The following is a 27,753-nucleotide window of genomic DNA, read 5'->3' on the forward strand; positions in this document are numbered from 1 at the left end:
GAAATTGTTTTGGACAGACTTGAAGCTAAGTCAACCTCATCAATGGAGAGAAAGTTTATTTTTATGCTATCAAACAAAAAAAATGTGTTTTAAGTTTATTTACAAATAATATATATGATTTTAAATCTATTTTTGTTTGATTGCATTAAAATAAATTTCACTCCACAGTCATCAGTCTGAGATGTGCGTTTATGAAAAATGAAAAACATCACAGCACAAGTTTATTTATTGTTTTACTGCACTAAACCTCACATTATTCTAGTACATACTGTACTGTATGGAAATACAACTACAAAAAACAAAAACAATCAACACACACACACTCCCAAAAACAATAACAACAACAATATTCAGGTAATAACAATAGCATGTAAGAAACCCTATTTCAAACTACTGTAAAATACTATATTTTGTTGAATAGTGGCCCTGGCTCTAGTAGTCACAGGGTTAAAAATAAATAAAAGTACAATTTTCAAACAGTACTACTACCATGGATCATAGAGATTATAGTTCACCAATGTAAACTAAAACAAACTGAACAGTTACTAACCAAAACCCCAGCACCTAGCGAAGCATGGAAGCAAACAGTGTCACAGAAGAATTAACAGTGTGCTGCCCGGAAATATTGTCTTTAGAGACAATTTAGTAATCCAGCATAACCATACATGGTGACAGAAGTTGGGGCTCAATCAAGTATTATCTAAAATAGCGAACAAATAAAGGTAGACGCTTCCCCCTGTTGAGTATATAAACAAGAGTTAGCATTTCAATCAAGCATTTAGGTTTGAATAGGGCTAGAGTTATAGTTTTAAATAAAGATTAGGGCTTCAAATTAGCATTTGAAGCCAAGGTAAGGCTTTCAATTTAGGTTTTAAACAAGGCATAGGGTTTGAAATTATGGTTTCAAACAAGGGGTTGGATTTGTTTTAAATCGCCTTTTGAAGTTAAGGTCATGAACTTTTTGCATTCAACAGTGGTGTTCCTCAAGACTCACTGCTAGGCTCATCGCTATTTCTATACAGTTAGTATTTGCGAAAACACGTTAAGTCAATAAATAAGACAAAAGTTGCTCAAAAGAATCAAGATCAACAGGTAACGTGACAACAAAATGAAAGCATTGTTTAGAGCTGGTCAGTAGCAAATCTGAAAGTACTGGCTGGGGGATTTGATGTTAGCATCCTGCTGCGTGTTCTGCTGACTGCTGACTTTGTTGGTGGTCTTCTGAAGGTTCAACATGAAGGACGGGCTCTTCCTCCTTGCATCGGATTTAGCCGTGCCCCTCGCCTGCGGGGTGCCTCCTGGCCCACCGCTACCCCCCGCCGCAGGCACCGTGGGGGCGGATGTCGCAATGGTCTCAGAGGACCCAGTCTTTCTTGAGAGGGGGCTCAGATAGATCTGCATAGTCACTAAGTGAAGCGTTGAGATGGGGAGGAGGTAGAATGGTGGTGAATGTGAGGGGGGGGGGGGGCATTAGGGAAAGAAGTCATGGTGAGATGTGGAAATGAAGGAACAGAGAAACACAACTCAAATACTAAATTGAATACTAGATGGTGTAGTAATGTCGTCATGGGTGAATCCTACCTTTGCTGTGCGTCACTCGCCTCATGCCTGCATAGTAACAACACACTTATGTCATATTTCTTGTAAAGACTTGCAATAAAACAATTAAGACTGAAACTCAAATCTTTAACCTGAATTTACGGGTCCCTCCTTGGTTCTGCTGCTCCTATCGGAAAGAGGAGAAAATAAGGCTCATTACTAGAATCATTGCTTTTTTTCCTCTTTACTCCTCATTGCTCAGCTCTACATTAGTTGTAATCTATTGTGTTTGTCAATATTTTATAAACATCCTCACCCTTCTTGTGTGCTTGTACAGGACGATGCAGATGAGGACGGGCGCGCTTTGGGGGTCTTACACGGACTGTCCTTCACACTTCCTGCAGGGCTCCTGGCACCACTGCACAGACGACACAACAAGTAAGGACATATTTGTTAACGTATTTCTTTTTTTCCCCGTATAATAGTATCGGCCTCCCACCAGCGAGGGGGTGTAGGGCTGTAGTTCCTGCAGATTCCTCCAGATGGTAGCGTGGAGCTCTTCCTCAAGCTGGCAACTCCCGAAGACCCCATGGGTGCTCTCGGGGGCAGACCCAACGAGACAGGCCTCCCTGTGAGGGGGCACCAATGTACATACAAATAAATGCCGTTGTCTTATTATAAGAATTATAATATTAACATTTTTAGTAGCTTTTCGTGATCAGTTTTACCCCTCAGAGGCATTGGATTGGATGAGTTCACAATTTCAATTAGCCAATCAACAGTGAGAAATGGTGACAACAATTAAACGATTCAAATTAAATGAGATTATTTATTTTGTACTCCAACTCCATTTTCGTGTTAAAATTTTGAACTCTCAAGTATTAAAAAAAAACCCATCTGCAATTTAGACAATAACCTCCACAACAAATTAATTGCTGGCCTGTGTGTTAGTTTGATTAAAAAAAATTCATGGACATTCAAGTGCATGTAAGATGATTAACGGAAATTAATCTGGTAATTGATCATTAATTCAACTGACAAACCTCGAAAGCAAGTATAGTTTATATATTAGTATGTTGTTATTAAAGTTTAGTGTTTTGTGATGAGTCATCAGGCCAAAGCAAAATCTCTAGGATTAGCTTGTCCATGAAAGAAACCTAGAAATGGGGAAGAATGACCCTAAAATGGCTGCTCAAAGGCAAATTAGCAGACTGCCTGTATCTTTTCTGGAATGTTTTTTTGAGATTTTTTGGGTGGGTCTAGTCATGATCGACACACTGACCAATTTCTATGTTGATAAGTTAAACTGGCTTCTGGGGCTGAATTTTCAAACTCAATTTAGTAAAGATTTGTGTTGGAAATATTTCCAATATTAATGACTTCCTGTCCAATTTCAGGAATGAGACCTATGCCTTTTTCGTGCATCCTGTTATGAATGAACACATTTTGGTGGTGACAAAGATATAACCTTGCAGGAGCACTACTGGGTGATTTATCCATTTTTATCAAGTTCACAGTTCAGAGACAGAAAACTGATGAGTTAATCAACACAAATTTTTTGCCAACCTTTAGTGCCCGTCGTCCTCTTGCCCGACGCGGTGGCCTGGTGCTCCTCGGAGATGTTGAGCCTCTTGAGGACGTCGGCCAGGGTCATCTTCAGTAGCTGGATCTCGTCCTCCTGCATCTGCATCCTCTGCTCCAGGTAGGTGAGCCGGTCGGCCACATCCAAATTGCTGGCCGCCGAGCTGCGACCATCTGGGTGGGGAGGGGCGTGCGCACATACGGATGACGCCATGGTAGCCAGCGTTGATTATGTAGCACATCTCGCCAATGCTTACATGAAATCCCCGGCTTGTTTGCATCAGGTCTCGTGATTAAGGTTGCGGATTTGTCAAATAGAGATGGGCAGATGGGTTCATCTTCTATAGCACCCAATTGCAGTGCTATTGTTAAACTGCATAATGGTACCCATTTACAAGAATTTTAAATAGTGTATTCTTTTTTCAATAAAACCTCTGTTTTCATTTTTTATTAACACTTAGGCTTACTCAGCTACCATTTTAAAGTTTGTCATTATTGTGGTGGTTGTTAGAGACAAGTGTTTTTTTTAGGTGGTATTTGGTGTAAAGTTTTAAGAATAGCTCAGTTCTCAACCTTTCAAGGAAAAATACTGTAAATGGTTGGTAAATATATAACTAATGCACTTTAACAATAAAATATATGTAGTATATACTGTATTGTATTTAAAATAAAAGAAACTATGTCACACGATTCCTAATATACATAAAAACAATTAAAATATTTTAAATAATAAATCAACATTAAATGTATAATAAATAAAAGTGTATTTTAATCATTCAAAATAAATCTTTTTTTTTTTACTTCCTAATACAATATTTTCTGTTACCCGTTTATATGTTCAATAAACAAACAATTTTAACATAGGGAATACTATTATTCTAATATGTTCCTTAAAATTTATGAAAAAATTATATTAATAGAAACACATTCACTTATTTATACTCACATTCGCAGCTAAGGACAACTTAGAATCTTCAATAAACCTCATCAAAAATAAGATATAGTCAGAATAAATAATGTTAAATAAAAACAAGATTGTGCATGTACAAGCAACCAAATGTAAATAAAATCCATATTTTCCATTCATCAGCATTAAGACTAAGCTTTCCGACCCCCTTCCCGTCTCACGCATGGCAGTCAGACTAAAGCAAAAGAGGTCAAAGCACAGCTGGACACACGGGACGGTAAACAAAATTCCCGGTGTCATTGCAACAAAAATGGCGGTCTACCATGTGAACCGCTGGACGCCGACGACGAATAATCGCGATGGAACCTCTGTGGGCCCGCCGGGCCTTCCGCCGCCGCCTTTGCCGTCTTCCTCCTCTTCCTCTCCTCGCGAGAGCACACTCTCTCTGTCCTCCTCACGCCTCCTCTGGATCCACTCACATGGGACGACTCTCCGTCCATCCTCTGCAGACGCAATTCTTGGACCCACCTCGCGGCATCCAGGCCTCCTGATGCTGAGCCTGCTCTGGTTTCCACGGCGACTGGCAGCATGAACGGGATGCTCTGATGCTTAAAGCCCTTCGCTCTGGGCTTAAAACCTCAACCGTGGTTCAAATCAGCCTAAATTGGTGTGTGTGTGTACTGTGATGGGGTACAAATGATAATCCCCCAGACTGAGCCTCTTTGACCCCGCCCCATTGGCCTCACACATAAGCCTCATGTCACTGACAGGAAAGGAGGCAGAAAGGGGAAAATGTGGCTTCTTCCTTATCTTATCTTCTTCTTCCAGGACAATCTGGAGCCAACTAACACTTAAATATGCTGTATCATATAACTTTGCCTCAAAAACATTAGCTTCTTGCTAACACATAATTGGAAATGACATAGACAGGCTAATGAATAGCATCTACTGTATGTGGCGATGTTATAATGCATTAGGAAGTGGATATTTTCTCAACTCATCTGAACTTTATTTATAGAGCACTTTAAAAACAACCATCCCTGACAGTTAAAATAATAAATTAAATATTTTTAACACAAATATTACTGCAAATGATTGAGTCACTTACAATAGTTGAGTAAAACCTGTTTGTCTGTGTGACTGTATTATACTGCCGCCCTTGTGGCCAAATCACGCACAGCAGAGGGAGCAGCAATGAATTGATCGTGATGCACAAACACCGCCCTAAAGACTCTTACATACAGACTAACCGGCAAACCTGAATCCAGCGCTTTATGCCACTCAACTAGGCCACGCCTCTTAAAGGCACACATCCAACACACAAATATGACAGTAAATACACTTTCTGAGACAAGTTTATTTTATTTTATTTTATAATACAGTGCTATTTTTTTTATCCTTTATTACATTTAGGACATGATTGTGTTATTTGTGGGGCTGGAAGGGATTAACGGCATTTCAATTAATTTCAATGGGGAAAATTAATTTCATGTGCAAGTAAACTGTCAACTGAGTTGCAAGCTTGGTTACGAAACATATTCAACTGGGAAATCAGTACTGTAATCAATAAAGCGTGCCATAACCGGCTTCTGATTTCCTGTTTGTCTCAAACCGGCCGTGCCATCATCCGCACACGCATACACACTCCCCATATGGTGATTGGGATTAGAATAGCACATAATCCCACTCCTGTAAAAGGGAATTAGCAGTCCGAAACTCCATCTCAGATGTGCAAAGGCCGCGCTCTCCCTTGCATGCCTTTCATGCAAATACATATCAACACACATGTAAATAGTTACGCACGTTTCAAAATATGCACAAATCTACAAAAGTTTTGGAAAAGTTCATATGAAACATTTAATTTGGGCCTCTTTGGCACACATACTCTAATTATATAGGTGACCTGAGCTAGGCCCTTGTGATCATCTTTCTTGCTGTGGTCTTCATCTATGCCACTCTTTTGGCACACTTACTAGTTGAATCTAGTTAAGTCACACATTCTTACATGGGCTAGCAAATTCGCTCCCCTGTGTGGGCGTGGCTAAGATCTTTTGACGAAAAGAACCTTCCACTGCTTAATGGCTGTGGCAAATTTCAAGAGCAAATTTCATCAAGGCCACCATACCATCAATTCACATACATTTCCTTGCAATGGGTGGACAGCACGAGTCAACCGTCAACAAACCCCTCAATTAATAGCAACAACTCACCCACCGTTGGAATCTGAAACCCTACTTTCCATTTTTAGAAGAAAATTGTTTAAAAAAACCAAACATTTAATAACAAAAGCTTCATGCACCTGTCATGGAGTCAGTGTCAGGCGCCAGTAGGGAGTCGCTGTGGTAGCTCTCCTTCAGCGAGCCCCTCTTGAGGAGGGCTCCGGGGTCCTCCTCCATGCCCAAACCGGGGTCCACCAGCTCCTCCAAATCCCCCTCGGCCGTACCCGCAGCCATGATGTGGATCACCTTCCCTTAACAGCCGGTCACACCCACAATTTCCCCCTCGCCCGCCACCCACCTGCAACTTCACAGGCGAGTGCACAGAGAGGCTGATGTCACTCAGAGGACAGATTAAGAGCCTGCTAAGCCATCTCCACTCACAATCTAGTGGGGGTAGACTTTGTGTGTGCGCGTGTGTATACAGTACATGGCGGTAAACACTTTCACAGTTACACAAAAAAACAACTTCCTGTAAGATACATTAAATTTATTTTTATTTTTTTTAAACAACAGTAGCTAGCTACTAGTAAACATCTTAAAAGGTACAATTTTGAATCAAAGTTCATCTTGTCAGCCTCGTTAGCGTAGCCAGTTTATTTCTGTAAACTCCCGAGTATGGAGGACTAAAACTGACAAAATTAAAAATAAACAAATGACTAAATAAATAAATTAATGAATTAATAAAGGTGAAAATAAAAAGTGATATTAAAAATATAATTCAAAATTTTAATACAAAAATAAATATATATGGAAATTAAAAACAACAAAAATATATATCCTTAAATAAATAAAAGTAAAAATAAATACAAAAATAAATATATAAATAGAATTAAATATCAATCAATAAATAAAAAGCCTCTGCCCTCACATTTATTTATTTCATGCTGCAGACACTCTGTCAAGTCGAAATGTTGAGGAGGCGGTCATAAGCGTGTCTTAAAGAAATAACGTGTCCGAAAAAATCATCAACACCACGCTTCCACCGTTTGCACCCCCTTGGGAAATATTAACCAGCTAGCAAACAAATTGCTAGCAAAAATAAAACAAAATGACTAATTTTTAAAATAGGCTAAATATATAAAAATCCAGCTAGCTAACATGCTAAAGTAATAAGTTGCCAATTATTGCCAGAAAAACTTCCAAAACAAAATTTGTTAGCAAAGCTGGCTAAACCCAATAGCGTTCCCTAATAACATATAATAGTAAATCACAAAAATAAATTAGAAAAGGAAATTTTGTAAAATGTATAATTCTGCGCGTCAGACATCTTCTCGAGGCTGCCGCTGTGATTCGCCACTGGACGTTTCCAAGGTGTGGTTTTGAAATTTAATGTACAGTACTTCCTTTCACTTACAAAATAAGTGGAACACAATGTACCTGGTTGTCTATTGATAAACCACAAAAGTTGCAGACAAGTGCACGTTCAAAGTGCTTACGTCAGGCTGCCATGCGGTGTGGTGCTTTGCGAGGATGATACCATGTGCAGATTAGGCGGCATGAGTTGATTAATTGCCATCATCAAGGATGAAAATATGCTGAATGGGCAAAGTAGAGAAGTAGGACATTGTGTCATGGTTTTAGTTTACACTGCTCTCGTGTGTCTGTGTCTGTTTTTTGTGTACCTTTGTGTCTGTGAATGTCTATTGTCCAGTTTGTGTGTGTTTGTGTGTACATTTGTGTAACTGTGTTTGTGTGTGTGTGTGCTTAGCCAAGATGCCAGCAGGGGTGTTTACTCGCACCTGCCTCAACAGATGCAGCTAGCGACCTCAAGACCTTGCACAGACAGCAAAGGTTCTGAATCTGACCTCCTTGCACGCTGATACAAATTTGTCTCACTGCTGCCCTCCTGTGGAGAGCTGTATGCACGTTTATCTCGCCTACCGGGAAACATCGCACACTTCCTGTTTTGATCACATGGATGGAGAGGAGAGCTTCCCTTTTGCACTCAAACGCCGTCGAGAACGCGGGGGAGGGACATTAGTGGTCACTAAACATGTCTAGAACAGCCACAGAGGGCCTTTTCTCCTGACCTGACCGCATTTTAAAATAGTTGTATAAACTAGGGTGTTTGCTGATCTTTAAAAAGTCTTTCATGGTGTATTATATTCCCAAAACTGTTTCCATGTGATTTTTTTGTACATGTCTGTAACAAAGATTGGGATTAAGGTAGCATACGTATTTAAAAATGAAACAAAACAAATACACAAGATACATGATCAAACTTTGTATTTTAAATTATTTATTTTACTCTACAGAAAAAAAGTTCTATGTAAATTCATCACGTTTGTTTTTATTTAGAATTGTAAATGCAAATATTCTGTGATATCACAATGTTTTTTTATTTTAAAAATGTTTTAAGTTATATCAAGCATTTTTTTTTTATTAAATACATTAGATACCACACTAATACTAATTGCATTTAATTTAATTAATTTAATTATTATTATTATATATGTTTTGCTTTGTCACTAATAACACCAAACTGAGATTAAGACTGTTTTGGTTTAAAAAATAAGAAAAAGTTGAATCTTGCAAGATATATGGCATTTTTTCTTGATTTAAAAAATATTTTAAATCAGATATTACACTAATTTAATTTCTGTTCCGTAACCGATAAAACCAAACACAGATTTAGACCGTTTTTTTCACTAGCTATTTGTACTTAAATAAATAAAATTAGACAGCACAGTAATTTTTGCTTTGTCACCAATAATACCAAAAACTGAGATTTAGACTGGGAAAAAAAGCCTTCCTGTTTAGCCAAAGGCTAACGACTGCTTCAGACAATGTGGTTACTTGAAAGTGGCTTTGAACCTTCAGTCACAATAGCTGGTCAAGTCATGATCCTAGAAAATTTGTGTTGTCATTTTTTTAATTTTTTAATGTTTTTTTCTGCTAGAGCTCAGTATTGTTCATTCGATTTGACATCATCATTGCTCTCCTTTAAAAAAAAAAAAAATTAAAAAAAAAAGTTTTTTTTCTTTCTCTTTTTTTTTTTTTTTAAATATATATACATATATATACATATACACACATATATATATGTGTTGTCATTTTAAAGACTGTAAGATAATGAAACAATCACTTGTTTTTTTTTAATTTCACACTTGATGGATGTCAGGCACTCCAGACATTTTTCCATATGTCCTTCATTACCACCGTAATAATCTTTCATTGAGACACTTTTTTTTCATAATTTAAAACAGTTTCAGAGTATTTTTTTTTTTAAAGAATTACGTACATTCTATGAGCATTCCTGGGTTAAATTGGTCAAAAAGAGAACACTCAGACACAGCAATTTCACAAAGAACTTCATTAAAATGTATAAATATTCTTCCAATGCAACATTAAAATCAGTAGGGATGTTACATTAATTCAAGAGATCTTCCAGGGTGCGACAAAAAAGTGACAATAATATCCAATAGACACGTCTCTACTGCAAAAATATCTAAACTTTTTGTTGTTGTTCATTTTTACACCCCGTTGGCCCCGAGACTTTTTCCAAAGATATCAAAATATATGTCCATGAGAAACATCAGTCTGCAGTCTGCTTTCGTTTTGACTCACAACACTTCCTGTGTGACATGACAAAAAACATGTCTAATCTCTCATCTGCCTCACCGCACAAGCGTTGCAAGATGGAGGCCGTGAAATGAGAGAGTGGGGGGGGGAGTGGATTATTTTGGCTTCTGGGAGAAAAACTGAATTGATGTATGGTGGAAGTTGTTGTTTTTTAAAGGTCATTGGAGAATTTTATTGAAAAATTGATCGCAGCCAATGTGTATTTTGTAGAGCTGCACGATATTGGAAAAACATGCGATATAGTTGCTGAATAGAGCGATATTTAACATGTACCTAAAGAAATGACCATTTTATTATCTAATGCGGCAAAATAAGCAAACTCAATGTATTCTTAGTTAATTAATTGTAATTACTTCTCGATAATGTTCAATTATTGGATGGTGGTGCACATTTTAGTTATCGTCTGACTGGTCAAATTCAAATAAAATCATAAAATTCCATTTTAAACTTATTGCATGTTTTTACAATACGCATATTGCATGGGCCATTATCGTGATATCGATATTTTTTCAATATATTGTGCAGCCCTAGTATTTTATTTTTCGTATGTTGTTTTTCATGAAAGTTTGCCACATAGCCGTAAGACCGCAAAAGATAAGCATTTTGTTCACAATAGCGGTTATCCGGCATGCAGTTGGCTAGCTAGCTATTGTATGCCTCTGCTGTGGCCACTTTAGAGCGCCTCGTTGTTGGCAGTGAGTGGGCGCACGTCACGCACAGAAATTCCAAAGGATTTTTATTCTCAATGTTAGTTTTTTGTCGTTTAAATGGCTGACATATCCACCGAAGTGTCAGAGTGGAGGCCTCTTTTTGAAGGGGGGGGGGGTGCTTTACCGTATAAATTAAAAAATCAATTTAAATCAATCAATTTCTATCCATCAAAGCAGACCATCAATTCCACAAAGCATGACCCCAATAAGTTAAATTGACCTCTTAAGTACATTATGCAGTTCATTCTATTTAAATATCCTTACTTTAAATATAATTAATACAGATCTTGCAAAAATACTACACTATGTGTCTATTCAAACAGTGCTTGGATTAAATATGTACACTTACGTTTTTTTATAAGGGAAATTTAACATGTTAATTTAACAGAATATTTAAACAAAATTAAGTACAATTGAGTTGCTTTACCCCTCATAGGGGAAAATAAAAAGTCATCTAAAAATATATATATATATATATTGCATGTGCCATCATAAGTAACTTCAAATGTTCCTAATTAAACAGGGTTTCATCAGGATCAATACGACACATGACCAGGCTTTGATTGGGGCCAGATGTTTGGATTCATGCAGCCTCCATTACGCAACAATGGCTTTCTCGTTTACGCATATATAGATGTTTACATATATATTCATAAGGAATGGCTTGGTCATAATTGGAGCAGTGGTAAAACGCCAACACTACTTCTACTCAACCTCTTCACAAGTCAAGTCATGGATAATATGTTTGTTTACATCGACAAAAGCAGACATCTTTACGACTTCGCTCTTCTCTGCCCCGCCACAATAACATCTTTCGGAATGATTTAGTGCAATTTTTAACAAGGCTTTCTAACCAGATGCTAACGCTAAAAGATAATGAAGCTGTGTGGTTTAAAACTGTAAAAGTGGTTTGCGTTTCCACCTCTCGTGGGACAAAAGTTCATTCAGTCGATTCAATTTCACTTATTTACCACAAATAATTTATCTTTGCGCTGATGCTTCTGAATCAACTAGGACAAAAATTTGATGTTTAATAACACTTTTTTTTTTCAGACCAATACCAATACGAGTACTCAACACTAGCCAATGATACCCACACCACTAGTACTTTTGATATGTAAAATTCCCCCAAAATATTACCTTAACATTGAATAAAACTAATGGCAATTTTGTATACTTCTAATTTCTCGTTCCTGATCTTAAAACGGCCACCCATTGGCCGCTGTTGCGAGAACGATACCTTTAAATAAGGCCAAGTATCGGCCCAGATACCGATACCTAGTATCGGTATTCACCCATCCCATCGATTTCGCATAAGCACTCCTTGCGATGTGATCTGTGTGAGCCTGTATTGCATTATAAAGCTCCTCATACAATATATATTTTTTTTATCCATAAAAAGATGGTGTCCGCCGAGGAAGACACAGGTTGCTACAGAAAGAGGACATGGGTGAGAATAAATTTAAATGTGGATAATTTAAAAGGCGGGATTTGCTCCCATTCATTTGAATGCAACCGGTGCCCGCTCGTGTATATTCTTACCACAAGTTTCGCTATTTCCTCCAAAAGCTCGTCGAAAATTAAAAATATGGTTAAGTATTGTTGTAAAAGTGAATGTTGAGCATCCCTCAGCGTGCGGCGGCCCGGAACTCTTTCCCTGTTGGACCCTTTTAAAGGGCAAAAAAAAACACCCAAGAGATACGAGTTGAAGCTAGAGTTGTTTTGAGTGAACTTTGGTCTGACATGTTGTAGATTGTGTTGAGCGATGTCCAGAAAAAAAAAAAAAAGATAACAACAACCGTCAGAAAGAGTGAGCGGCACCGAGAGATTGGCTTCCTGTAAAAAGCTGCTTTTGTTTGGTTTGATTGCCTGAAAGCCTCTCTGGGAAGAAAAAAAAAAACACGCACACATATCACGCATTCCCACATTTATCCACACTGACAACACTTGCATACTCACACACACACACACACACACACTCGCCCAACTGTCCATTATCTGCTCCTTCAGTGGAGGTTCAGAGTTGGAACCTTAGCCACCGGCTTAGAAACGGAACAAACATGGTGCTAAGGTGCTTTAGGGGGGAGACATGTGAGAGACAGTCGCCCAGATCAGCCCTGGTGTTCAGCATGCCTGGCAGGCAAAGGGAGGACGGCGGAGGAGGGGAGGTAGGAAGCAGAAAAATCTGATTTGATGGAAGCAGAAAATACAAGCGAGCTGACCGAGAGGCCGTACAACGATTTGACTGTAACCTCTTCAGCCAACTAAAGGGCTCTGTGCTTTGCCTTTTCACAAATGCACTCCTCATCCCTTCAAGGGGGTGACCAGGGTTGGGGCGGGGGGGGTTACTTTTGGGTCACTTAAATGCTGCAAACTGAAAATACTATTTTTGTTAAGATCGGATGTTTCATTCATGAGTGCCACAAAATCAGCAATGTTACAACAACGCCTTAAGTTATGAACGTCAGCGGCAACATGTGCTATGTCGTAGCAACAACATCGACAACGTTAGCAATGTTGCTGTAGCGTAAACGTGGTCAGAATGTTGACATCTGAAATGACTAGGCACGGGCCGGTAACCGGAGTTTTAAAACTTCTCGGTTTCAAAAACGCTAAAAGCGTTCCATCAGTGGTAAGTATTGCAGTCAATACTTTCAATAAATATCACATTTACGAGAGTACCACCTATTACTCTTTGACAAATTCAACATTTGCACAAGCTAAATAAATACTTTAGATTCGCTACCGAAGCGGCTAACTAGCATGGCTAACACCATTTTTTTCCCCACTCTGACGTTATCTCACAAAGTGAAGAAGAGCAGAAAAGTAGCTACTCTGAGAATTAAATACTTTTACAGTTGGGTTACATTTTATTTAGAAGCAAAAAAAATTTTTATTATTTAATTTTACTTACTAATATATACCCATGTGTTAAATGGAAAAACATTATTTACCCAAACGTTCAAAAAAATAATACATTCTAGATGACTAGAAGTGAGATGGACAACTAATCGATTATCAAATTAATTGACAATTATTTTTTATAATCAATGAATCGTTTAGATATATTTTTTATTTAAAATTGTCCAAATGCTCAGAATTTCAGCTTCTCATCAGTAAATATTCTCTAATTTCTTTTTTTTTTTTTTTTTAAGTAAATTCTCTAATTTCTGTAGTCCTCCAAGAAAGCAGATTGATTATCTTTGTTTTGAACCAAAATAAAACAAATGCTTTCCCTCACGTTACAGACCAAACCAGTAACTGAATAATAATTACTTTATGTTTGTGAACTGTCAATTTGGAATAATGTCCTGTTTTTGAAAAAAGACATGGAAATTCAATTTTTTTTAACCCCTAGGCGTTATTGTGACCATTTTTGGGCTTTTTGTTGTTGCTGACCAAGCCATTTCAAAATAAAATACTGCCCACGGGTTAAACGGATTACTGTTATATCGACATATTAATCGATTATAAGTGGACTCCATTTACCGTTTTGCATGATTTCTGATTTTGGTTATCATACCGTCACTATCTGATACCGGCCCGTGCCTAGCAATGACAATGTCACAGGAAAGACAACGTCGTCGCCATACGTAACGCCACCACGCCATGTCACCGATCCCCTTTCTACTGCAGGTTCTTCAGTATGCGTCCGTAGCGGAAGTCGTAGACGTGTCGGCAGAGGTAGACCAGCTCGGGGTCCACATCTGTGGGCACACAGCGGTGGGAGGGCGGGGCAAAATCCAAGCAGCAGGGCACCACGCTGCTGCTGACGTCGTCGGGTAGGGCGTCTTCGGAACGACGTTTCATCAAGGCACAATATCTACACACAAAAACAAAACAGACATGTTGTATCAATTATAAATTAGGATTTTGAAACTTTTGATACATTGAGACTCATTAAGATGTGATTGTTGTCCCTCACCTACAGTACTGAGCTAGCGGGAGGACGTAACATTTGTCTTCAATGCAGGCTACGCTGTTCTCGTCCTGATGTCGAGAGGCAAAGATCTCGTTCTGAAAAGGAAAACTAGCTTTAGTTCCTCATTTTTTTTGTTTGTTTGTTTGAAGAGTCATGTAGTAGTGGTAGTAGTGGTAGTAATCTCACCTTGCAGTGTGCGCTGGGGTCTCGGCCTCCCTGCGTGTGCTCCGGTCGGTAGTACCAGAACAGGCTCATCATCAGCTCCCCTGCGGCGACCAATCAAAACACACCAGCACAGACGTCAGCAACCTTGACACTCCATCCATCAATCTTTTGGTCTCCATGTACCGGTTTTGGGATCCTCCCACAGGGCTGATATCTTGGCTACGTAAGGCAGGGACTTCTTCCTGGGGCCCGAGCGCAGCAGCACCGTGTCCCGGACGCGGATCACCTCGCCGTCCCGCTCCACGCCGTCGTAGCACAGCCTGAGCGCCGTCTCGTCTTCCCCCTGGCACCGCCAAAAACAGAAATCGTCAGTCCTCTACTCCCCCAAAGACATTAATTACCACCATTAAATTTTGATCTCACCGCGATAAAAACCTCCTTCTCTGCGGGGACGCCCACAGGCCGCCATCCGTTGGTGGCACGTCTGCGGCTGATTCGCTTTTGTTGCGGGGACCGAGGCCCGGCACTTTGGTCTCCGTCGGAGGTGGCGGACGGGAGGTTGGCGGACGCTTTTAGACGGGCCCGGGGTGGCAGCTGATGCTGCTCGCAGCCTGACAGTGGGGTGAGCAGGTGGGGGTTAGTAGTCTGCGTGGAAGTGGGCACGGTGGATAAAGGGCAATTGGAGAGAGGCAAGGACGGCGGCACCAGAATGGAGGAGTTGTGGTCACCTTGAGGGGAGGAGTAAGTCTCTGGAAAATACACACACACACACATCGGTACTCACCCATCCCTAATAACAATATGAATTTGCACCATTTCTGGAAACTTGACTTCTTTTTCACGAAGGTGCGCAAATGACAGACTTAAGCAGATGGGAGAAATCGGTAGAGGCAGAAAAGCCCGGAACTGCGCGCCTCGGGAGAATGTGGCCCTATTTGTCCAGTCGACCCTCGCAGTGATCTCTCTAATGGGAATTGGCTTTCACACGGCCATTCAGTAACCTTGTTGTGCTTATCTTGATGGTAAAGATACCCCCCCCCCTCATTTTGAATGTGCAGTTGATAATATTTGTAATTTCATTATCACAACGCACCAAATTAGAGCCAAGGTTTGCCGGAATGAATTCGCTTCAGTGTTCACAAGTCTTAAGTGGATGAAGCTAGCCGTGGCTACCCCAAGGTCGAGGGCTAATTGACAATGGAGTCCTTGAAATGAGCAACTGTTGTTGTTCCTGTGTAGTTTCAACATGCGCTTGCGGTACAACCTGATCAGGGGAGATTGAAATCAGAGACCTAAGCTACAGTTGTAGTGTGTACAGATGTAGCACTGGAGGGGTGGGGGGTGGGAGATCGAACAAATCGGATAAGTCCACTTTATAAAATAGGGCGACTCAAAGTTCTGCCAGAACAGTGTTTGTGACATGTTTCTGCATGGACCATTTTTTTGCAGACGCACTCAGTGGACAGGAAGTTATTGAGCTCATTGTAGCTAAGAGACAGCTTGGCTCCACTTTTACTCGTGGCTATTTTTGTAGCATCGTCTGTACGTAACTTTTAGACACGATTACATGTGTAAGCTAGCTATAGTGATGCATGTGTGAACTAAATGGTAGTGTTTGTTTACCTTAAATGGCAATTGCTAGGGCGCTACTGCTAACCCTGATTGCTAACCGTTTAGCATAGGCTAATTTTGTAGGTGTTTAATAATGCTCATGCACAGAAGATAATTAATAATTACTATATCCACTCAATGCATCGCATGTTACGTGATATGTGTGAACTAAATGGTGGTTAGTGTTTGTTTACCTTAAATGGTCATCGCTAGCGCGCTAATGGTAATCGCGATTGCTAACCGTTTAGCATAGGCGGTTGGTGTTCAATAATGAATATGTGCAGATTATATCCACTCAATTCAACTCCTGTTCAACCATAGTGGATTCATTAAATAAATAAATACATAAAATTTTATTTTATTGGTGGGTGGGGACCTGGTGGGGTATTATTCAATGGAGTACTAGATAGAATAATCAATTTAAAAAATCTCTGTTGTGACAGCCCTAATCAGAAGATTAAAAAAAAACTTGTCTGCTACAAAAGTTGGAATAACTAGCATAGCATTGGATAAGTAGGCCTTGAAGCTTAAGTTTGTTTCCTACAAACCTGTTTTGATGCCATGCGAGCATCCGGTGCACCCCGAGTTGAAAGAGCACCCCCTGCTGGTGACGGGGGCCATGGCTCTGCAGGCGTAGCCACCCATCGTGCAGGCGTCGCCGTAATACGGTGACGCCACAGAGTTGCAGCATGCCGGGTGAGGCATGTCTGTGGTGTGGGTGACACGGGGGCCAGGCAGCGGCTTGGAACCCATCGTCCGGTTGGGGCACAAGGCAGATGGCGCAAAGTTCAGAGGCCGTGGGGCGAGCGTAGCCGACGTCGCCGTGTGTGACGGCGGTGGTGGGTGTGGGGCGATGTGGACGTAGTAACACAGGCAGGGGTGGGGGCTGAGGGTGAGCGCCGGGTGGGAGTGTGTGAGGGACGGCGTGGTCACCAGGCACTCGCGTTTGACGGGTGTGCCGCCCGAGCCCATGGAGCCTCTGTCGCCGGACTCGGGGTGGCCCAGGAAAAAGGCCAGGCGGTGGCAGTACTCCACGGAGCCCTCAGGGGGGCAGCAGTAGCAGGGGCTCAGCTCAGTTTCCAGCTGTTCTTCCTTCACGTTCTTGAGGGAGTAGCCTAACATACTGCGGGACTGGTAGCCCGGTTTAGCCAGAGCGTGGGTTCCAGACTCCCACTCCACTTTGGGCTCAAAGTCGGCCTTTTCCTTGCAGGCTGCGCAGCTACAGTGCATGGAGGAGGCCTTCACGGGAGCTTCCTTTTGCTTTTGAGGCCTCTCTTTGTGTTTAACTCTGGGGGGCTGTTTTGGAGTCTGGATCTGGGCAGGAGTCTTGCAGTCTGACATGGTAGCGGGTACGGTCTTGACTCGCTGTTTGGATACAGCGGACGAGCTGGTCAACTTCAGCAGGGCAGCAGCATTAAGTCCGGCGAGTCGCCTCGGTGTCGGCGCATCCAGAATTTCCAAACTCGAGGCTCGGTTCTCGTCAACTCTGGTTGTCCTGGCTTTCTTGACCTTCTTGGTGATTTGGTCAAATTTGTAGGATGAGGACGGTTTGGAGACCATCCCTCGAGAGGGTTTTGAAGGTGCCGCTTCGTCCGGGCACCCTCGTCCGTTGATGGGTTCTTCCTTGTGTCTTTTGGCCAACTTGGCTGCCAGTTGGAGGTCGGTGGCTCTTTCCAGCAGCAGTGTGTTGACGGCCTCGGCATTGAGGGACGCCAATCGTCGCTTGCGGGGTTGCGAGACGTGAGCGCTTAAAAGCATGGATTTGACTTTAGATGCCAACTTGGGCTCGCCAAGCTTCCCTTTCCTGGACTTGTCTTTAAGCGATCTCTCTTCGGCTTTCTTTCTGATGCCTTCCTCCAACCTTGTGAGGAGGACACGGCAGCTGAGGCCGCCTTCTCCAAGCCTCCCTCGCAGAGGATACAATTTCCTGTCCCACTTTTTTTCCTCTGCTTTATTAGCCCTCTTGCCCTTCATCGCCTTGTCGGTTTTCCCTCGCCGGATCACCTCGCCGATCTTCTTGGTCCGGCCAAAGCGGAGGGCGCGCTCGGCCTGGTCCCCGTCCATGGCGCCACCGTGTGGCCGCAGAGGGCGGCGGTCCCAGCGGGAACCTTTCTGCTTGGTGTGGGTCATCACATGCTTCTGGAGGTGGCCTGGAGGCGAAAGGAAGACACGGGAGTGGTCAAAAATCCTCCAGTGCTTTGAGGTGCCTATAACAGACTTTACAGACCATAATCACTAATATGTATCGTGGCATTAGCGTTGGCTAATTCCCATCGCCCAAGTTTAGCGATACAGCAGATGTTAAATGGGTCGGGCAATGGGCCAAAGCGGCGCTTCGGAGCAGGACTGATGTTAAGTGTGGCATTGAGTCGTGACCATTAACATTATCTTTATGTGCTTTTCTCCTTCCTGACACGAATGCACAAGATCCAAAAAAACGTGAGGACTGAAAAGGGCCTTCGATTTACACACCATTTATTCATTTCACCGCCACTCTGCCAAATTATTGAAAATAAGCCCAGTCAACAAACAAAATTCATCATCAATCTTTATGTGTCAAAAAACAGAAATGAACCAACGTCAAAACCTGAGCGTGCGAAAAAGACAATGAGGTTTTTCTGCGCCACAAGCCAGACGAAATGACTCACTAAGCTGATCGGGAACATCATAAAAGAATAGCGTCCTAATTGGCTCACGGTACAACATGGTGACAAAAGTATTGGGACATGCCTCTTTACCATTTATCCATTTTCTATAGCGCTCATCCTCATGAGGATTGCTGCTGAGATGGACTTTAATCCACTTGACTTCATCCGTTATCTTCAAACATTTACAATGTATTAATTACAAACAAGGGGTCGTTAACAAAATGTGTATTCTTCTAACGATCTCCCTTAATAACCTGCGTACTTGAGACAGCGTAGGCGAGCTAATCAAGGCCTACTGAGCTGCGTCATGCGGCATTAACAGCACAAGACTCAGCTGACAGTCGCGGTGACAGCGTGAAAGAAAGGAAACCCACGCAGACGTGCTTCCACAAATAGATGACGGGCCGATACTAGAGTTAATGACACACCAGGAGGGATGACGCTTTGTAATAACACTAAAAAGTAGTTTTTTGTTTTTTTTTAATTATAACTATTTGATTCTAGAATGGACTGAATTTTCAACAAATTATTAGGAGCAACTCTTCATAAAATATTTGCATGTTTGAGCTGCTGCTTTCAAGTGTGAGGTAGAATGAGTTTTCAAGAATTACTCACAAATCGGACATTTTTGCAAATAATTTACATTACACCACATTGTTTTCTTTTGGGCACACCTCTACTGGACCTATTTGAATGTAGGGCCTTTTCATTTGTGTGTTGCGTTCAAGGCCCGGGTGGAATGTGCGAGTTTTCCAACCCAACTGACAATTAGTTCATTTTTTTTTATATTAAAATAAAAACAAGAATTTGTGAGAACACTATTTTATATTAGGAACGCATTTAACGATCCTATTCGCATAAGGGGCTTTTTGTTTGTTTGACGTGTTGCATTCATGTGATCGAGTGAAACATGCAAGCGTTTATGCACTACTGACAAATTGTGACGCAACAGTACATTAGAAGGTGTTGTTTTCCAACATTACTCATAAATTGTTTTTTTTAAAGGTCATATTCACATGACACTACAGTGGTCACCAAATCGGACAAAAATAATAATGTTTTTTTTTTTTTATAAAGAAAATAGCGCTGTATAATATCGTACTTAATAAAACTATATAGTTTGATTAAATAGAATGTAAAGAATCAAACCGTTTGTTCATCATAATGAATTAATTGCGGCACCTTCTGGTGTGCCAGGCAGCAGTGTGAACAGTCATGCATACAAACCAAGAAGTTTTGATCAACTACAGTAGTGACTCAGTAAGATGTATTTATATGAGTCATTTTTTTTGCAGATGATAAATATATGCTTGAAAACTGTCTATTTGTGGCTGCACAATTTGTGTTCCAAAATATATAATAATTATTTGCATATCACTACATTACTTTTTTGTTTTTGCAGTCTGGAAGCAGCTTGTAGGAGCACACGCGTGTTCTTCCACCATATAATTGAATTAACACTGTTGTCATCTAATGACAGACAAACAAATAGCTAGACAGCACGTTAGACAGACAGTTTGTGGTTCTGAGAGATTTTTTTTTTTTTAATAAAAAAAAAGCTTGCCAAGAATTCCAAGTTTTGTCCCCCCCCCCCCCCCCCCCCCCCCACACACACACACACTTCAATGCACCACAGGCTACCATTAACTACATGCATGCACACATCCATACGTGTGTTGGAAGGATGGGATACAGTAAAGCCTGACGTAGCTTGCCCATGTGAAGAGGCTCTAAATATGGGCTGGGGGAGGGAGGTGAGGTAAGAAGAGGTGAGTGTGTTTGTGTATGTGTGTGTGTGTGTGTAGGGGGGACGCGGACAGAAGCAAAATAAAAGGCACCCCCCCACCCATTTCCTCCCTTCCCGATCGGATCACATTTTCTAATTTCCAAACCGGATTCCTCATTAACGACACGGTGGCGGACACGATCGAGCGCCTCGCCGACCGAGCCGACAGCTCCGGCAGATTCCCTCGCTCCCCTCCCTTCCTCCCTCCCTCCCCCGACAAATAAATATGACATTTTCAACAAATTCTCTTCTGCTTTCTCACCCTCCGATCGGAACAAGTTGGCGACGACCGTGATCGAGGCGACAACTTACCGCCGCACTTCCTGCTGCTTGTCGGAGGGGAGGGTGGAAGGAGGAGGGGTGGAGAGGGAGGAAAGGGGGTGGGGGGGGGGTCGTTGAGAGAGCGTGCGCCGGGGAGCGAGGCGAGGAAGCCGGACTGGTGAGATGATGGCACGGCCTCCTAACTGGGAGAGCCTGGGGAGGCGTGGAGGTGATCGGTGGCGCTGTGAACGCGTGCGCGTGGACGAGTGTGTGTTCAAGTGTGTTCTTCCTGGTTGCGCCTAGAAGCAAACTATCATAATTGACACCAGTTTTGTGGTTTCCCCCAATTTAGAGGCAAAATATAGCAGGAAGATTGTTTTGTATTGTTGCCATAACCAGACAAAACATTGATTAAAAATTGACAGTGAGACGCTAACACAGACCAGTTCTGTAGCTTTTCACCGAGCAAAAACTACCAACCGAATTAACGATAGGACGTCCAAAAAGCAAACAAAATCTGATCAATTTAGTGAATTATCAAGTAAAGTTTTTCAGGTTTATAAACAAAACTTTTTGGAGCACTTTGAGAGCATATAAAACATGCTGGATAACAATATTTGGTAATGTAATTTCTGAACCCGAATTTAGACCAGTTTTGTGACTGTCATACTAATTAACGGTCCAAATTTAGCAGGTTTGTTATAAAGAAACATTTTTTTTAGGGTTTAAATGAACAAAACATTGTTAGATTTTACTATTTTGACAATGTGATTAAAAAAAAAAAAAACTAACTAAATCCGAATTGAGACCAGTTTTGTGGCTGTCATACCAATTAACGGTCCAAATTTAGCAGGTTTGTTTTAAAGAAACATTTTTTCAGGGTTCAAATGAACAAAACATGGTTAGATATGACCATTTGACAATGTGATAAAAAAATTTAAAAAACTAACTAAATCCGAATTGAGACCAGTTTTGTGGCTGTCATACCAATTAACGGTCCAAATTTAGCAGGTTTGTTATAAAGATACATTTTTTCAGGGTTCAAATGAACAAAACATGGTTAGATATGACCATTTTGACAATGTGATAAAAAAAACAACTAACTAAATCCGAATTGAGACCAGTTTTGTGGCTGTCATACCAATTAACGGTCCAAATTTAGCAGGTTTGTTATAAAGATACATTTTTTCAGGGTTCAAATGAACAAAACATGGTTAGATATGACCATTTGACAATGTGATAAAAAAATTTAAAAAACTAACTAAATCCGAATTGAGACCAGTTGTGTGGCTGTCATACCAATTAACGGTCCAAATTTAGCAGGTTTGTTATAAAGATACATTTTTTCAGGGTTCAAATGAACAAAACATGGTTAGATATGACCATTTTGACAATGTGATTAAAAAAAAAAAAAAAAACTAACTGAATCCGAATTTAGACCAGTTTTGGACAAAAAATAGGTTTATAAAAGGGAAGGGGAGCTAGCTTTGTAACCACAAGACCCCAAAGCAAACAAAATCTAAATTGAGAGCAGTTTTGTGTCTTTCCTCCACATTAAGAGGCAACATTTATCAGGCTTGATCAAACAAAAAAAATCGGGTTCTAATTGCATAAAATATGGTTAAATATGACTATTTTAACAGCGGAATTTGACATTTCCGAACCTGAATTCAAATTGAGCTTAATTGTGTGGTTTACCATCAGCTAAAACGAGCAGCGGGGAGCATTATCACCGTAGCAATTAAAAAAAAATGGTTTGACATCAGTATTTTGGTGTTGGAATTTCCAAAAAGCAAACTGAATCCAATTTGAGACCAGTTTTACACGATGTACTGCATTTTTTTTGTCTTGGTATGAACAAGTACTGAAAAGCAAAAAAAAAAAAATGTTGTAGCAGCACCTGCGTGATAGTGTGACCAAATGTAACAAATAGCTGAAAAAGCAGTGGACTGTTTTGTACACTGAGTGACAAAATCAATAATCAATACTGGCTCTTTTTACTACAAGCTGACCCAATCGCTTTTACTGTTACAATACTGACTAATCACTCATCATCATCATCTCTGAACCATGCCAAAGCTCTACAAGCGATGTTTTTAGTATACAATTCAACATTTACCATAACAAGTGTAGAAAAAAAGTGCTACATTTATTTTATCTCCTCGTTCAGCAGAAAAATTAAGGCAAACGTAATAAAGTGAGAAGAATAGCCCAACTGAGACCGGAAGAAGATGAGCTCGGTTCCAAGATGTTTCTGTGGGTGTTCTCATGTTTTGGCTACAGAGAAATCACATGCTCGGCACCTACGAGCCTGCCAAAAACATTCTACCTTTGCAAGCAAACGAAAAGTAAAAATTAAAGCATAAAGATAAAATATAAACTACATATTTTGCATTTCCTTGAATAGAGACCATCCTGCTAATCGAGCATAAATTTAAGACAAATAAATGCCTTAAAGGTGCATTGTGCCATTTAAAAAGGTAATATTAAAGCTTTTTCTACATCATGCATGCTCCACCAATGTTTAGATGAGTATGAAGAGCCTTAACTGTTTTAATCTGACTGCACCGATCAGCTTTTATCTTTGGGGAGGGGAGGGGCGACGTTTTTCTGACCTCATTTAAAGTCATGTCTGCGTTTGTCAACTGCGGCTGTCGCTTTAAGATCGTGCACGTACTCGCACCATGAACGAGCCTGACACAAATGCTGCAGTTACGCTTTGGGCCAGAGGTGGCAGTCGCGGGTAAAAAAAGTGACAAACTGCGCAAAGATCCTTTAATACTCTTATTTCAGAGACGTTCAACATTTAACTGTGGAGCCCATTGCTAACCAAAACAGCGGCACCTAGTGTAGTACTTATAATCTGAAATGGATTTAGAAAACCAAGTTCTTTGCTAATACAGGTATCGGTAGGTCAAATAAAAAGCTTGACTGATCATTTTGTCTTCATTACTATGTCTGCAAACAGCCAGCCCGTCACTCACTCATTCACCGACTCATTAGCGTTCTACACTGGCAGCGGTCCACTCGTAATTGCTCTGGCTCAATTATAAGTATTGCTTATTGAGCTTAATACAGCAGGTGCCACTAATTAAAATGCTGGCGTGTGACATTTATGACTCTTCAGTAGAGATGAGGCGTGTATATTATACAGTCTATAAAATTTAGAGGGAAGTGATGTCTCTAAAGCAAGGGCTGGGCTTAAATATGTCAAATTGTTTAATTTAATGATAAAATAATTTATTCACATAGTGAATCATAATTATCCATCTAACCATTTTTATACTACGTATCCTAACTTGGCTCGAAGTTGAGCTGGAGCCCTAAAGGAAATAAATGTTAAATGTATATTTATTTTTAACTAACGTATACCGATATACTTTTTTTTTTCATATATAGTGGTCCAAGTATATTCATGGCCTATCATTCTAAAAAATTCACTTTTTTGAGGGAACCTATCTCCAATTATTTGTGCAATCCCCCACATGTTTATTTATTTTATTATTTTTAGCTGATAATAAATAAATAAATACTAGTGTGCTCCAGACACCTAACGCTAGATTGCAAACTTCACAGCATCAATTCACATTGACTTCCTTGCAGTGCAAGGACACTGCCAGGTGGTGGCAGTAATACACCATTAAGCTACTTTGCCAACTGCCAATCAAACCCCACAGAAGAAGAAGAAGTTACGTGGAGAGCAAACGTTATGACTGTGTTTTTCTACAGCAAAATCATTTTGAGTAAAAAATTTCCTACGAAAACTAATTTGTGTTTTTGAGGAGGCTGGAATTAAAACTTGTAAAAACATTTTCTTTTTTTTCTTACAAGAAATGAACTTAGCAATTATTTAATGACATCAATAAATTAACGTGCGTCGTTTTAATGAAAAACGTCTAAATTACAGTTCTAAATATTACAGGATTTATGATCATGTAAATGCTCCGTGGGCTGAATTAAAGATCAGAGAGGGTCTATCTCTTATTTAATTACGAGTTTAAAAGTGGATCTGTGTATTTAAAAAAATCAGTATATTGATTTTTACATCTAGAGTACAGAGAATGTCTGTCATCACCTTGTAGATAGGCAAGTGAATCATGTCATCCCCCCCGCCATAAAAACACCTCGAGCACTGTATGTGCTCGCCATCTGATTTATCAGTGATGTCATGATGCCATCATTCCCCTTGTGAGCTCATTGCACCTAATGACCTCATTGTCAACTACTAGCGTTTACGGGTTAAGGAATCACGGCAATTCATTTTGTCTATAATTACACACAAGCACACACCAGCTCTAAATAAATATCACAACATGAAAAATACTCACTGGGTCTCATACGGTTTTGTTGCGTGTTGTCATGGTGCCAGGCTACCTGCCGGTGTGTGCGTCTAACCAACTACTGTTGCGCTTTAATTCGAGCATACTTTGTGTTTATGTTTCCCCCAAGGCCCCCCCAAATGAGTCACACACTGAGAGCAAAATGCAGCCTGGAGGTTAAAAAAGGGGGGGAAAAAAAGGCTCAGGACATAACAGAAATAAAGTGTCTTATTATTATGATGTTAAGTCACTGCCAGTTGGGAGTCCATTTATCCTCGTCCAGGTTTATGATGGAACCCATAGGACTTATTATTGAACAGCAAGGTAGCCGTGTACCTCGTTTGGGATCAGGTATTACTTAAGTACTTTAACACAAATTTAAGGTCCTGTAAACATATTCCCCTCAAATTGTCCTTCCTACAAGTGGTGGGTAGACCATTCCCACGGTTGGTACTATCGATACCAACATTGGTTTTGATATTGATTGATTGGTTATCCGGCACGCGATTGGGACGTGCAGTCAGCTAGCTAGCTATGGCTAGCGGTTCGTCCCGAAAAAAAAACACATCTTCCCTTCGAATAGTCCGCTGGTGGCGTGGCCACTTAAGAGCGCCTCATTGTTGGCTGTGAGTGTGCACACGTCATAGAGAGGAGGTGGAAGAGCGAGGGGGGTTTATTTGTTTATTTTTAAGTCTTGATGTGTCACTGTGTGGACGGGGCTTGGTGCTGGTGTGGCTGCTTTAAGGTGGAGTTTGCGATGACTTAATTCCTATACTGGAGAGTTCCAATGTTTTCCTCCCCCATACCCCCCCCCACCCCCCCTCAACACTTGACTTTTACAGTATACATGTGCTTTTTTTTTTGTTGCACATTCACTACAAGATTCCAATGTTTTTTTTTTCTGTTTTGTTAACTTGACACTCAATTTTTTTATACATCTTAGAACATACTTGTACATTTTTTTCAAATGATTATTATTTTTGTTTGGCTAGGTTCCAATGTTTTTCCATTTTTCTATCCTTGACACTCGGGTTTTACAGTGTAGGAAAATACATGTACTTTTTTTTGTGGTTCTGGAAAGGGTACAATAAGTCCAATAATGAGTACTATTGAGCTCGACTCAAACACTAAAAGGTTCCAATATTGTTTCCGTTTTATCGTCTTTACAATTCACTTTTACAGTATGTCAGTTCATTTTGGGGCCTGTAAAAGAGCACAATAAAGCCAATCATGTAGCTCAAGCAACAAAAATGGATTCCTATATGACAGTTTTGATAACCCAAAAACCCATTTTATATCTTTGACACTTGAGACCTGGATCATTTTTGGGCCTATAAAAAATAAAATACAAATCAAATTACAGATTACTGCAACTCATGCAGCTGTGTTTCAGTAATTTCTCAGCATGCATTTACATTTTTGTACATTTCCTTTTTTTGTGTGGCAATTACTGTTTGGAACACACCTGTGCCTTTTGGGGTATGATGAATGCAATAATGTAGTTTCAGTGCCATACATTCCTTTTGGCAGGGTTTCGTTGTTTTTGTCCATTTCTATACCCTTGACGCTTGACTTTTTACAGCACCAGTACCTTTTTTGGGCCATGTAAAAGGTACAATAATCGAATAATTAGTCCCGTGGGCTACACTATGTACTCCCGCTGCATTTCCGACAGTGTTTTATGGGATTGTACAGACTAATTAGCCTCATTTCGCTCTATTACTACATTGTGTGCCTTGCACTTTACCGGTGGAGGAAAATGTGTGTGTGTGTGTGAGAAGCTGCTGCTGCTGCTGGTGGGGGTGCACTGGGATAACAAACAAGTCCTAGACTACCACTCCCTGGGAATCTCTTCCCCACCACGACTTGTATTCACATTATTAATAATATAACAGGGTTATGTGTCGGAAAACGTCCTCGAGACATGACTTTGTTAAGAGGCCCGCGACGAAAGGGGATAATACCGGAGGACTTACCGCGATGGAGTTGAGCCTCGCAGCCGTTTCAAGCTCGGTGGTGCGGGGGTCCAGCCGGCCGGGGGCACCGCTTCCCAATAATCCGATCCAACGAGTCCTCTTCCGCCCGATCGCTCGCTCGCTCGCTCTCTCTCTCGTTCGATCGATCGTTGCAACTCAGTTTTCCCAACAACTCTGAGCTCCGGTCACCAGCGCCTCCGACACTTCCACCTCCTCGGATTGGAACCGCCAGCCAGCCAGCCAGCCAGCCCCTGCTCGGCCAGCTCGGCTGGGCTGTAGCCGCTACACGGAGCCGAGTGCACGGAGCTTCTCGCTTGGCGCAGCCGCCTCCGGCCAGCGTGCGGAACAACAGCCCAGGCGGCAGACAGACAGCGAAACAAACGAAGCTCGACCGGAATCCGAATGGAAAAAGTCTTCGGGCTGCTGGATGCTTCCTAGCGTTTCTCCTAATGTTTCGAAAGAAGCGAAGGTGGAGAAGAAGAAGCGATGTCTACATCTTACTCGTGCGCGCTGCCGGAGCATGTGAT

The 27,753-nt window shown here is 40.9% G+C and overlaps 2 protein-coding genes across 5 annotated transcripts; both read right to left on the reverse strand.

Moving 5' to 3' along the window:
- Window positions 1-208: 208 nt before the first annotated feature.
- On the reverse strand, window positions 209-6,594 carry LOC144039842 (uncharacterized). Of its 3 annotated transcripts, none has more exons than XM_077553548.1 (7): window positions 6,327-6,594; window positions 3,106-3,294; window positions 2,039-2,168; window positions 1,856-1,957; window positions 1,692-1,726; window positions 1,582-1,608; window positions 209-1,406 (listed from the first exon to the last, which is right to left on the reverse strand). In XM_077553548.1, exons 1-7 carry the CDS (start codon window positions 6,478-6,480, stop codon window positions 1,132-1,134), a joined length of 912 nt encoding a protein of 303 aa, XP_077409674.1. In that variant the 5' UTR covers window positions 6,481-6,594; the 3' UTR covers window positions 209-1,131. The 3 variants fall into 3 exon arrangements, with proteins under 3 accessions (XP_077409674.1, XP_077409673.1, XP_077409675.1); XM_077553547.1 differs by lacking the exon at window positions 6,327-6,594 and adding an exon at window positions 4,350-6,298; XM_077553549.1 differs by lacking the exon at window positions 6,327-6,594 and adding an exon at window positions 4,350-6,301 and having other exon boundaries at window positions 1,198-1,395.
- A 2,950-nt stretch (window positions 6,595-9,544) lies between these two features.
- LOC144039688 (bromo adjacent homology domain-containing 1 protein) lies at window positions 9,545-27,753 on the reverse strand. Of its 2 annotated transcripts, none has more exons than XM_077553301.1 (7): window positions 27,227-27,753; window positions 16,785-18,386; window positions 15,049-15,374; window positions 14,809-14,968; window positions 14,647-14,726; window positions 14,464-14,555; window positions 9,545-14,361 (listed from the first exon to the last, which is right to left on the reverse strand). In XM_077553301.1, the coding sequence occupies exons 2-7, from the start codon at window positions 18,364-18,366 to the stop codon at window positions 14,166-14,168; spliced, it is 2,436 nt and encodes an 811-aa protein (XP_077409427.1). In that variant the 5' UTR covers window positions 18,367-18,386; window positions 27,227-27,753; the 3' UTR covers window positions 9,545-14,165. The 2 variants fall into 2 exon arrangements, with proteins under 2 accessions (XP_077409427.1, XP_077409428.1); XM_077553302.1 differs by lacking the exon at window positions 27,227-27,753 and adding an exon at window positions 20,983-21,020.

Source organism: Vanacampus margaritifer, chromosome 19, assembly GCF_051991255.1.
Source record: "Vanacampus margaritifer isolate UIUO_Vmar chromosome 19, RoL_Vmar_1.0, whole genome shotgun sequence".
NCBI lineage: Eukaryota > Metazoa > Chordata > Actinopteri > Syngnathiformes > Syngnathidae > Vanacampus > Vanacampus margaritifer.

Excerpts from the sequence above, each read along its gene's own strand:
- LOC144039842 (XM_077553547.1), bottom strand. The coding sequence starts at position 4,617 with ATGCTGCCAGTCGCCGTGGAAACCAGAGCAGGCTCAGCATCAGGAGGC. Across the intron at positions 3,295-4,349 it reads GGCGTCCAGCGGTTCACATG|ATGGTCGCAGCTCGGCGGCC; the intron begins GTAGACCGCCAT and ends CTCCCCACCCAG. Across the intron at positions 1,407-1,581 it reads GCGAGTGACGCACAGCAAAG|TGACTATGCAGATCTATCTG; the intron begins GTAGGATTCACC and ends CGCTTCACTTAG.
- LOC144039688 (XM_077553301.1), bottom strand. The coding sequence starts at position 18,366 with ATGACCCACACCAAGCAGAAAGGTTCCCGCTGGGACCGCCGCCCTCTG. Across the intron at positions 15,375-16,784 it reads CTCGCATGGCATCAAAACAG|AGACTTACTCCTCCCCTCAA; the intron begins GTTTGTAGGAAA and ends TGTATTTTCCAG. Across the intron at positions 14,556-14,646 it reads ACCCCAGCGCACACTGCAAG|AACGAGATCTTTGCCTCTCG; the intron begins GTGAGATTACTA and ends TTTCCTTTTCAG.